Source organism: Equus przewalskii, chromosome 2 (assembly GCF_037783145.1).
Source record: "Equus przewalskii isolate Varuska chromosome 2, EquPr2, whole genome shotgun sequence".
Lineage (NCBI taxonomy): Eukaryota > Metazoa > Chordata > Mammalia > Perissodactyla > Equidae > Equus > Equus przewalskii.
Genome location: NC_091832.1, coordinates 81,830,512 through 81,842,729, shown reverse-complemented (window position 1 = coordinate 81,842,729; position 12,218 = coordinate 81,830,512). Strand labels below are relative to the sequence as shown.

Below are 12,218 nucleotides of genomic sequence, written 5' to 3'. Positions count from 1 at the left end.
ATCGTTTTTCAGTAAGAAATATAAACACATGTTCCACTCACATAGGGGCAGCTGAAGTTTCCAAATGCAGAGGAACCACTGCATATTTTAAATAGTAGATTTCCCCTACCTGCTCAAATCAAACCAAACCATGCTTTCCTTGAAATATTCCTTTTTAACTTTATACTGCAGGTAAGGCCCACAACCTTACCCCTTTCAGGGAACCTTCATTAACTACAAGAACTTTCTGGAAAAATAAGATACTGGGAGGAAGGAAGACATACTAACAAAAGTTCTCTGAAAGTTTAGCAATTGTAGATGCTGTAATATACACACAGGCACACAGCTGCTACAGTAGAAACTCCATAATAAAAAAAAATCTATATGCTCTTTGTAACATAAATTCTCTGGTGACAAGCCTACTGAATAATCCCATAATCACCTCCCGAATCTCTTTTCAAGCCAATGCTATTATTCTGCTCATGCTAAACCAGGGCAAAGGTCACCTCAGCAGCCAAAGCCTGACTACAGATAAAGGCAAATCCATGCAGCATGAAGAGGGAGCTCTGCTTAACTTAAGGAAAAGTATTCAAACTCCCAGGATGGTACACAAACCACTGGGGAAGTAGAAAACCGCTATCCGGCCCAAATCAGACGGGCAGAATTCCCTTTGTTCTAACCCAGACAGGCTGGCCTGCTGGTGAAAAGAGCTGTCAGGAGGAGAACTCTGTGCTTTGCCAAGGAAAGGTTTTTCTAAATTCTCCTAGAAATACTGCACTTGAACTCCCAGGCTTGGCTGAGTTGCTGGGACGTGATGAATATCTATTCCTCTACCCCTGGGTGGTTTTTTTATTGGATGGATAACATGGCAAGTCAGATTTCTGTTTGTCTTTTCGTGTCAGTGCTGTGATGAAGCCTCTCCGAGCTGGAACTGTGCTTCACTAGGGGATATACAGGCTTTCAGCACACAGTCTGAAGCAGACATGAAAACCTGCTGCTGGGATGGGGTGAGCTTCAGGCAGCGGGGCTGACAGAGGCTGAGCCACTGCTGCCCAGAGAATGATGGATCAATAAAGAGTCACACATGGGCTGCCTGCTCTGGCTCTTCAGATCAGAAGCCCGCTTTTCAGAAAAAAACACATAGCATTCTAGATAAGGTCTTAGTTTTTCTATGAGATTGGCAAATGCTAATAAGCTTGGCACCAATCTCAGAAGTCTCTGGTGAACGTGGCAGTGCAGCCATCTGATTTTCCCAGGAAAACTGTGGGCCAGCAATTCCCTTACATAAAAACCTATTAACAGCAACGCAGAAAGGCCACTGCATTAGGTCACCCTTAATGTCCTTCTCAAAGGCAACGAGCAAGCACTCGACTCAGCACTGATCTACCCTACATGAGAGGGAGCTGAAACTTCAGCCACACCATGCGTCAAGTCTCCTAGCCAAGTGTGACTCTAAATGTTCCTTCAGAGATGGCTAAAGCAGCAGGGACAACTGGTCCTGTCTCTTGTCTAATACCAGACAGTGTTACAGCTCTATGACCAGGAAGCATCTTTTTCACATTTTAATCAAATTTCCCCAAGCATTCAATTAGACCCACAGCCGATGCCAGCTCAGCCTCTTGGACACTAACAGGAACCCTCCTTTGCTAATGGATCTGTCAGTTGGTCAACGCCAGTGTGAGGCAAGGCAGAGGGATCACCTCGCCTTCAGCACCTGCTCTGGGAAGGAACCCCAATTTACCCCGCATCAGGCCCTGGAAGCAATGTGCCACAAAGTTGTCTTTTGAGTTCTACCTTCAGATAGGATAAAATGTCAGAAGACTATCCGTTGGACTAGGATGAAGGCTGATTTCTCAACTGCCATTCTTGTTCTGTCTAAGTCACACACCCTGTGAAGATGATGATAGGGCAGAAATGTGGCTGGGCTATATTTAGAAGTAGAACGACACCTGATAGAGACAGCTGCCCAGTGGCAGACTTAGAGAAGAAAAAGCCCACAAAGTACAAGTTGAAGAACAGCTGGTTATGTGGCAGGGAGTGACCTGGCAGCTACAGGGACCCTAGCTTAGCAATCCTGGGCTCGCTCTCGAGTTCAAGAGTATTTCCTGGACACCAGCTAGACACGGAGATCAGCAGCCAGCCCTGCGGGGAGCCGCACATGGCTGCTGCTGAAAATGATATTAATGATAACAGTTTTAACAGCAACAATAATTAAGTGCCAGTCACTGTTCTAAGTAGGTTCTCTATATTAACTGATTTAATTCTAATAACGACCTTATGAGCTAGGTACTACTAGAACTTTTACAGCTGAGGACACTGAGCACTAAGTGCTTGAGGTCACACAGTAAGAAAGCAGCAGAGCTGGGATATGAACTCTGCAGGCTGTTCTCTTAACCTCCATGTTATGCTGCCTCTGATGAATGAATGTCACATCCCCGCCTTCCTGGGGGCTGAATCTGAGCACTTACTAGGGCCAGGCACAATATCAAGCAACTAGCTCACGAAAAAAGCACTTTTGCACCACTTTCATTATTTTATTTGAGAACTGCCAGCTGTTCAAAGGTTCTTAACATATTAAAAATGTTGCAAAGGCCCTCAGCAATTAGCGTAGAAATTAGAAGGAGAAAATAGCCAAGTTCACTTTCTGCCTTTGCCAATGTACACCTAAACCATGTGGCACTCTCCACTGTGACATGACACACATCTGTTCCCAGATCAGGGAGGAAAACAGTGGCACATCCCCTGCCCTGGGCTTCCTGGGGATGGAAGGGCAGCCAGAGGCCCCCTGGGCCTCTCTTCTGCATCCCCTCCACACCCTCTCCTCAGAGAAATTACAGTGAGTACACCAAACCAAGACACTGCCCAATTCTGAAGTACTTTCTGACATTACACAGTAAATCCCATTATCACTCACATACTTTTGGAACTAAGCATAGGTATTTTATTGCATTCTAACTCGTCTGCCATGGGTAACTTTATACCTAACTGGGCAGGTCATGCCAGTGGTGGGAGTAGCTGACAGAAAAGGGGACTCTGCATCTGAGGACTGAATGACAGTGGCTTCAACCGGGTAAGGCTCTCATGTGGCATGAGCATGATGAGTCATTTTGAGGAGGTACCAGCTGGAATTGCATCCATCCCGTGGTAGGGGTGCCAGGGTGAGCAGCCACTGAACATTTCTGCAGACCCTGTAAGAGGGCCCAGTATCTGCATATCGATCGGGACTCTGATGTTCTCTTGTTATTCCTGTGAATTTGGTCATTCTTACATGGTAAGAAAAACAGAACACAGACCCAACAACTTTGTGAAAAGTGGCCCTGAAAATAACACCAAATGCTAGTGTTGGGATGGAAATTAGGTAAGGAGGCCCTGAGAGAGTGGTGGTCCTAAGGCAGAAAGCAGAAGTTCTGGTTAGATTAAGGATTGGAACATTCAATAGGGTGGTGACTTGGATCTATGATACGAATGAGTCGAATGAGTCCTCCCTCTGCTTTTCATGGAAACAAGAATTGGTTGTGGAAATCTTTCATCGAGCGAGCAAAAAAAATGACTCATCCAGAGAAATCTTCAGGAGGAAAAACACCAGGTAGTTAATTGGTGGTGTGAGGCTGGCATAGGAAACATCACTCTCCACTTGAGTACGTCCGGAGGAAGCCAGAATCCTGAACAATCATTGCAACTTTCAAGACTGTGGTGCTCTGTAGGAGCCCTGAAACTGACTCAGAAACACCCAGGGTGTGCTCTCCAGTCTGTCTCAAGGAATACACAACTAGAGAGGTCTACAGCCCTATTTGGTCCCCACAATTTCCACCTCTGGGTCATGTTCCCAGCAGTGCTTGAGAGCCCCTAAAATCTGAGCAAAACTCTGGTCCCAACAATTTCACTTGTGCTCTGTTCCCAGCCAAGCCAGGAAGTATAAGCCTCTGAGTTCAACTCAGGGTACCAGTTCCGTTCAGGGAGGGTTCCCACCTATAGCTGGCTTAGACGAACGTGAAAATGAGTTTACATTCTCTGAGACGCATTAACTGCAGGAGAGATGTTGAGGGAAACCAACTTGGGAATAATACTTTCCCTTGGATAATCAAAATCCAAATAATTCAGGTAATGAAAGTTGACAGCAGACAGGTATAATTAGAAGACTCTATCTGCAAGAATGGGACATAACAAGTTCGCTGTCAAGAAATCAATTCTGATTCTAATCGCATCTCCATGTGCCCGAAGCCACTGTCGTCAAACGGTCCCACACAGAGGGAACCTGTGTTACTCAACAGCAGCTCTCTGTTAACTGTCCCAAAAAGGAAATCATCCACAAACAGGAAATCAGGCTTCAGGATGGATTAGGGACAGAGCCCCTGCGAGTCCCCCAGGCTGGCCACGCAGGACTTCACTCCTCCCTGCACGTTTGCCCCAAAGGGCTGGTCCCTGAGGGTAAGAGGGCTCTGAGCCCAGAGGATCTTCATCTCTGAAGGCCCCTCATCACTTGCATCTGAAATAAATGAACTGCTGGTTTTGAAGGAGTAAAGTCAGAAGATGCATCTTTTTATTCAACTTTACCAGAACAAAATATTGGTTCTTTTTCCAGTGCATAGACTAACCGTGAAAGCACCCTTAAGCTGGCAAGCACTGGGTGCAATTTTGTAAAATGAAAAGTAAAATCAATTTCGAAAATTGCATGGAGCTGAACTATGGTGAGTGACAATGTTGACCAAACGAATTTTCCTCCAGCAGTAGTCAGAAGATGAGTAGTCTGCTCCCCAGTAATGTGGGCAGTCTAAACCCAGTCAATATGGTTTCAGATGCTTTTTAAAACTATTAGCTTTAAAGTAGTACTACCTATGGGATAGACAGATATTTATGATGGGAAATGATTTTATAAGCAATTCATCCAGAAAGAAAACCAAGTCATTTCAAGCTTACTAGAGACAAAAAGCAAAATTCTCGGAAAACAATCCACTTAACAACCAACCACAGCCATGATCTTTTCTGCTTCTCTGTCCCTTGGAGACACCTTAACCTTTTCCACGATGTCGGAAGCAAAGGATTATGACTTTAAATGGGAAATAACCAGCTTGGGAAAATGAAGTTGTTCAAATAAGACCACACAGCTTGAGGCTGCATACAAAGACAGACAGACAGACACATACGGCAGCAAAGGTCACTGATATGGAGGGTCACAATCATGTTTTCCTACAGTCTCAGTGTGGCCGTGCTGGATTTTTCTTAAAATTCTGCCTGCTGTGGCTCTTGATGTGTCAACAGCTCTTTGGTGCCACTGTTCTCCCTGGCAGCATAATCTTGGGAGTCTGCTTGCCTGTATTGAGATTTTTCTAGATTCAGTGAAGATCCTGCTGTGTCTATCATCTTTGGGGTAAATGGGTCATTACCCTCCTCTTTCATCTGGGGAGGGTAACAGTGCCAGTAACCTTTGCAGAGCGCTCCCAGTTCCTAAGAGTCAGAGGTGAGATCTGGAATCAAGAGTGTGTCTCTTACTCAGTGTTTTAACCCATCAGCCCATAGGGCTACTCATGAGAGTTAAAAGCAATGTGGAAAAGATAACGTTCTCCCATTTGACACCAGCACAGGGCCTTGTGGAGAGTATGGCAGGCCCTAAAGAAATACTAAACTGGGGAATGCTATACCATTCCTCCACTGAAATCTCCCAGGACAGATGCAATTGAAATCTTTCTGTCTATTCAGAGTCACCCTGTGAACTCACATGCGTTCCTTACCTAGTGCCTACCATGTGCCGAGTGCCTGACAGGAGGCACCAGGCAAAATCATCCCACAAAACCCACGAACCCACACCCCCTGCCCTATGAAGAGACTTCTCAATGATTCAGTCACAAGGAGCCAACTACCTAGGGCAGAAAGTTTAAGAAACAAAATAAATAAAGCTACAGAGGGGAGCTTACATTTCTCTGACTTAAATCTCCTACTTGGAAAATGAACATAATTTCTGCTTTTCATTGAAGTTGACTGATTTTCACCAAATTTAGTAGACAGCACTTGGTGTTTATTTAAAGAGCAGTCTGGCATCTTAAAAACCAAGAGGGATGGTCAAAGTCTTAAACGAACTAGACAGAGGACTGTGCTTCACGAAGCATTAGTGGGACTATACAAAGCACTAATATTAACAAAATTACAAATCACATTCTCTCTATTAAGTGACCCAAAGCAGCAACGAACTTGAAACGTTGCTCCTATTTGGCACTGCGGCACACGATCCATGCAGGCGGGCAGCAGAGATTAGAAATGAAGAGCACGGGCCCTGACGTCGGCCTGGTTTAAACCTGGCTCACCCACAGGCTCAGCGCAGTTAATTAAAGTCTTAGACTCAACCACAGAGGTTGTTTGCTCACCTGCAAGATGGGGAGAGCAACAATACCTACCTCAGAGGGCTCCTGTGACGACAGATTAAAAAGGGTCCCCCGAACTCCAACCCGCAGAGCATGCTGTTAGTGAGCAGCCTCTGTCATGAGCTGCTCAGGAAAGAGACTACAATTCACTTGCATTCCCTGAGTCAGGGAAGGCAGAGTTTAGGAAGAGATGCCCCACAGACATCACCCTGGGATTATTTGCTAGGAAATATGCACATGATACAAACTTGATCATTCTAATAATTACTCTAGGATATACTGACTCAGAGAAGGACCCACTATGCTATCAGAATCTCTAATTTTTCAGACTCCTAATACCTGCATCTCAGCTTCCATATTTCTATTCCTTAATCCTTACAACTGAGGTCAGAAATCAAGGCAATTTGACATAAGATAGGGAAGCAAGGTTAGCTAAACAGGTTGAAGTTCCACGTGGGGCAAGATACTTTTTATGTGGCCAGAGGAAAAAAGAGTAATACAGGTTTTCTGCTGAGAGGGTATTATCAGAATGGTTTAAGAGAGAAAATCAGAATACAGATTTGATTTAATATCCTAATGAAACCAGTTTGGTAAACAGGAGTCAGAGACACCAAGTGACTCGCATCTGGTCATGGTATATGGCGTGGTTGCAGCGGCCATCCAGGTCTTCTCGCCCAGAGATCAATGACACGGGGATCAGTCTATGATTTGCTGGGTTGTCAGGAGTGCTATGTATCTGACCTTTGGAAACAGGATGCTTTCATCAAGAAAATTTCTTCCCCCAGGACTCTCACGAGTACTGGAATAGTATCCTACGAGCTCACTCATGCGTCCATCCATTCACTGAACAAATATTCACTGTGCCTACTATGTGCCAGATGCTAAGATAGAATATTATAGAGTTAGAATATAATATTAGAGTTCCGTAAATATCAAGGATAAATTAACAATAGATAATTCAGTGCTTACCACACAATAAAATGACAAGACAAATTAAAGACTGGAGTTAAAATCTGAAGTTTTTTATTATTTGTGGGTAAGGCATGTGTGTGGGGGCGGGTAGGTGCTTAATGCTTAATTTAATAAGCAATCCAAAGGCAGGGAGCAGGGAGCTGAAGCTCTGCAAAGCACACCTCCACTGCTGCTATTTATTTAATGAATACTCCTGGGCACTCTTTAAATTGGAAGATGGTTCATTAGATTTGTGCATCTGCCCTTCTCAGCAATCTGTTGTGTTTCTGATGAAGGCAGGGAAAAATACGAACATATCATTTTCGAGTATGTTATGAGTATCTCAGCTTCCAATGATTACAAAGTCATAGAGAGAGCTCAGGATGCCTAATTTCAGAAAAACAATTTGAATCGTTCTTTTTTCCACTCTTATCAAGTTCTCTTCTCACTTATCTTGGAAATTTCAAGTACTAGCCCTTAAAAAAAAATACTACATTATCTGCAAGCCAAAAAAATAAGCATATTTTTAAGATACCAAAAAATAAGTCCCTTCAAAACTGGCTCAAAAATCATCTCCTTGAAGTTTTCTCCTTTTGTCCCAATCAAGTTAATCATCACCTCCTCTGGGCTCCCCTCCTACATCATACATCTGTCTAATGCAATCTGCCTCGGGTGCTGGGTTAGCTGTAGTGTCATATGTGTGTATATATAAACTCCTGGAAACCAAAGAAAACCTCTTCTTTAAAAAAAAATTTTTTTTAAATCTTTGTCCCTATCTCAGTACTTGCTACATATGAGATGCTGATAAAAGTGCTGAACTGAATATATCAAAGGCAGGTTTCCCTAAAGAGGGCCTTAAACTTGAAAACACAAACTCACTCCTCTGCCACGTCTCAGCAGACGTTTCTTCAAGGCCTCCTGGGTTCTGGCAGTGGAAGGACGCATGCATGGAGCCTGGGACACAAACACGAATGTAAAAATGTCTCTACCCTCAGAGAGCCTCCTCTCAGCAAAGGGAGGCAGACGGTCCCCCATCACAAGCTGGTCAGAGGCCGAGTGTGACAATCCTACAGAGATGCTCTCTGAGGGGAGCGTATGTTTTCAGACAGTGCCTTGGACAGAAAGAGCCATATTCTTGGGAGGAGATTCTGAAAGGTCTTTCACTTCTCTTATGCAGAAACCTGATATATGAAAAGAATTCTTAACATATTTACTGGATTCTTCTTGCAAATCACAGTCTTGAGCAAAGAAATGGCCAAGAAACGGGAGCTCATCATTCACGACCTCCAAGGGTCGCCTTTGTCCACCTGGTAGAAGGCCAAATGGAGAGAGGGAACTGACGTCTTTGAGGCTGGGTAGCCTCCGTCCCTGTCCTCGTGTCCCCTATATAATTTGGCAAATATGTTATAAAATGCAGGACTGGAATTTAGCATTTAGTATTTAGTCTGGAATTGATTTCAAGTGGGCTGGAAATTCAAGTGATCAAGATGGTGGGAAAGCTGTAAAAGACTAAAACTCAGTTCGGTTAAATCAATCTAGGAAAAATACATGAGTTGTAAAAGGCTTCAGGTTAAAAGGTGTTCTGTACGAGATGCTGACTAACTGCTTCCTACAGAGATTCGGCATTAAGCACTGTTGATGTGCGAAGCTGTGCTGAGTAACAGAGAGTGAGAGGATGAAACAGTCCTTCCTTCCAGGCGCTGGACAAGATACACCAATGAGTAAGTAAAATACAGCGATATACTCACCACAGAGGCCTAAATAAGAGACAACAGCACCCACAGGAGATAGTGATCTCCTCTGACTAAAGTATGGGAAAATACCTGGTCATGCCTAATCGTTATTGGTAGTAAAAGAGGAGTTTTCATGTGAGACACTCTGGATACTTCTCAAATTAGCTGATTTATAGATGATAAAGAGAAAAATCATTCAACAAACATTTGGTTGCCTACCTTGTACCAGAAATGGCTGAGTTGCCATTATTGAAGAATATAAATATACACATAAATATGTATATCCTGACACCCCTATATATTTATTATTGGTCATTTAAAATGCAAAAATCCAGAGTTTCCATAGATTCCGCTGCTCCAAAAGATGAGCATGGCATATGCCTGGTCTCTGAAAGATGTGACAGCAGAACTTTCCACTCCTGCCTAACAGACAAGTAGAAGACAACTGTGACAAAATGCTACACTCGCTGAGGCCGTCTCGCTTTAATGTTGCCATGACAGAGAAAGCTGCAAAGCCCCAAGCAGCTTTGAAAAGGCTGGAAAATCCCTAAGCAGATCTCAGTGGCGTCAGAGTCTCTAACGGCCCCCTTAGATGCATCCTCAAGCCTCAAAGGACCGATACTTTTAGTCAGAGTTTTCAGCATTTCGTGTGGAATAAATCTTTTCTTCTGCAATTGGTAAAACAACTGTCTAGCTTTTGAGAACCTAACTTCCTGTCAGACCTTGTCACGGTTCAATACTGCCAGATATCTAGAAAGCCTATACATCGATTTTTCTTCTGTCCCACAGACATATGAGCACACACTCATCCATAACATTTGGACTGTCTTGAGGAAGCCTCCACGGCTCCTGTGAGCAGCTGTTCCTTTCTACACAGAAAAAATGACTGACACGAGATTCTGCTTCATCTTCTGGTTTTATGAGGAGCATTTACTATAAAGGGTAATGAGCAAAGATCATCAGGCCTCGCTCTTCTCAGAACCATCTATCATATAGCCGAAGCAATCTGCCCGCTCCACTCAGGGCCCACTGAACAGCATTACCCGAGCCGCCGAGCTGGGTGTATTTTAGCTTCTGATCAATACTTACCAGTAAGGTGAAGCTGTGTTCCGGCAGCATCCCATACTGTTGGACAAGCTTTTCCCGGGTCACGCTGGGGAGCTCGGGCAGCTGCTCCCGAATCCGGTCAATATCGATCACTTGCTGCGGGTCTGCGCCGGCGGGCAGAGACTCAGTGTCGTAGAGCAGCAGGGGAGGGAGGTTGGGTTCGGGCATAAACCTAGGCAGAGAGAGGAGACCGGGCCTGACTCTGAAGCATTTGGTTTAACAAGAAAAAAAAAATCTATCAGTAATATGAAAGTTTCTGTGTTTAGATGCCATGTTACTTGCAAATATTTTCTAATGTCCTGTATTATCAACTCTTCCTGGCTCCCAGGAACTAGTTTCTGCACGAGTGTAAATTACAGGTCAAAGCCACCACATCTGCCACTCTCCATGCTTACGAACTCGTGATGAGTGGAAAAGGCACAACGCAAGGTGGATGCCACACTGTGATTTGTAATTGTGGATAAAGCATGTATTAGTAATGATGAACTCGAAAAAAGAAGACCAAATGAGAACCACTTACTTATTAGGGAGAAAGATGACTTTCCCCCATTTTTAAATTTTCACTATTTTTAATAGTATTTGAGTAATAAGCAAAAGTCAAAAGAAAAATAAATACTTTCCTTCTTGATAAGTGGAAGAAACGAACGGATTTTGCTGAAATAAGATGTAGAAGCTAGTGAGGAGGGAGGCAGGGAGGAATAAGTGGAGCACAAGGGACTTTTAGGGCAGTGAAACTATTCAGTACGACACTGTAATGGTGGATATGTGTCATTAGACATTTGTCAAAATCCACAGAACGTACAACATAAACAGTGAACCCTAAGATAAACTATGGACTTTAGTTAATAATAAGGTATCAGTATCAGTTTATCAATTGTAACAAATGGACCACACTAAAGCAAGACGGTATTAGGGGAAACTTGTGGGGCTGGGTGGGTGGGAGGAGGTAGGAGTTTATGGGGACTCTCTGTAATTTCCACTCACTTTTGTTGTAAACCTAAAACTGCTCTAAAAAAATAAAGTCAATTAATTTTAAAAAATGTGGAAGCTATACCACTGCATACAATTTTATGAAACAAAGATGTCTCTCCCTCTGTTCTGTTCTAGCACTAACATTTTCTCTCTGCCCACACTTGTCAAAGGGCTAATGGAGAAGCAGGTTATGCAGAACAAACGGTGGCTCCAAGGTAAGAGATTAGAAATGAGAACAACCCATCACCTGACGGAAGATCTGTGTTACCCGTCAGCCGACTTGCGAAGGCAAGAGGAAACCAAAGGGAGGCTTCCTGAATCCCACCATCTATTAACCTGAGGAGTCGAGCTGATGCCACCAACTAAGCTAAAAGCCAAACTCCATGCTTAGCAAGAAAGCATAAAAACAGAGTAGGGGCAAAACTGAAGAACAAAGAAGTCCTGGGAAGTACAGATTGAATCTAGAATTTCACAGCAACTAAAATAATCTTGACTTTGACAGACGCAGGAGAGGAGGCCTGGAACTGAAGTTCACGCTAAGGTTTCTGTGCTGCTTCTTCCCGCATCATGATGCTACATTTGTTCCTCATTGACAGCAATAGCTGCACTTGCATCTTCCTGCACTTCACAAAGGAAAGGTGGGCTAACCTCAACAACAACTCTGTTGCTTAAAACTTCAATCTTTGCAATCGGCTAAACTCAATGGGGAAAAAACAAAAGGTACAGTTTATCTTAAGCCTATCCTTACTATTTGTTTTATTTCTGGGTCTCATATTAAATCCAATTTGTTTAATTTATCAATTAAATAGCATAAATTGACGTTTGAAGGGAAATGCTGTTAACTTACACATCTCTTTTTTCATGGAACATCAATCAGTATTTTACTGAATTTGTTACTGAATATAAGAATAAGAACAGCCTAAGCCCCATCCTCAATTGCTATCCTTTTAGCTCAATTATAACAAGTCTGACACAGAGGTGATGAGTGAACAAATGTCTTCCAATAGTTGAATCCCATCAAATAAGGCATTCTGAGGCCACCAAATCAAGAAAATATTCTTTCTATCTCTCAGTACACACATAAAATAGGAGGTCTAGATTTTCCATCATGCAACAACAA

General features: G+C 43.4%; 1 protein-coding gene across 5 annotated transcripts in view; it reads right to left on the bottom strand.

Annotated features, from left to right (window-relative positions):
- The window catches only part of GATB (glutamyl-tRNA amidotransferase subunit B), a 74,633-nt gene that overhangs the window by 17,921 nt on the left and 44,494 nt on the right, over window positions 1-12,218 (bottom strand). For all 5 annotated transcript variants that reach the window (XR_011537750.1, XR_011537749.1, XR_011537751.1 and 2 more), the window contains one exon: window positions 10,109-10,298. Coding sequence is in view for 2 of the 5 variants with exons in the window: in XM_008526218.2 (XP_008524440.2) it covers window positions 10,109-10,298 (190 nt within the window). In the remaining 3 variants the exon portion in view is untranslated. The remainder of the gene's footprint in view (window positions 1-10,108; window positions 10,299-12,218) is intronic.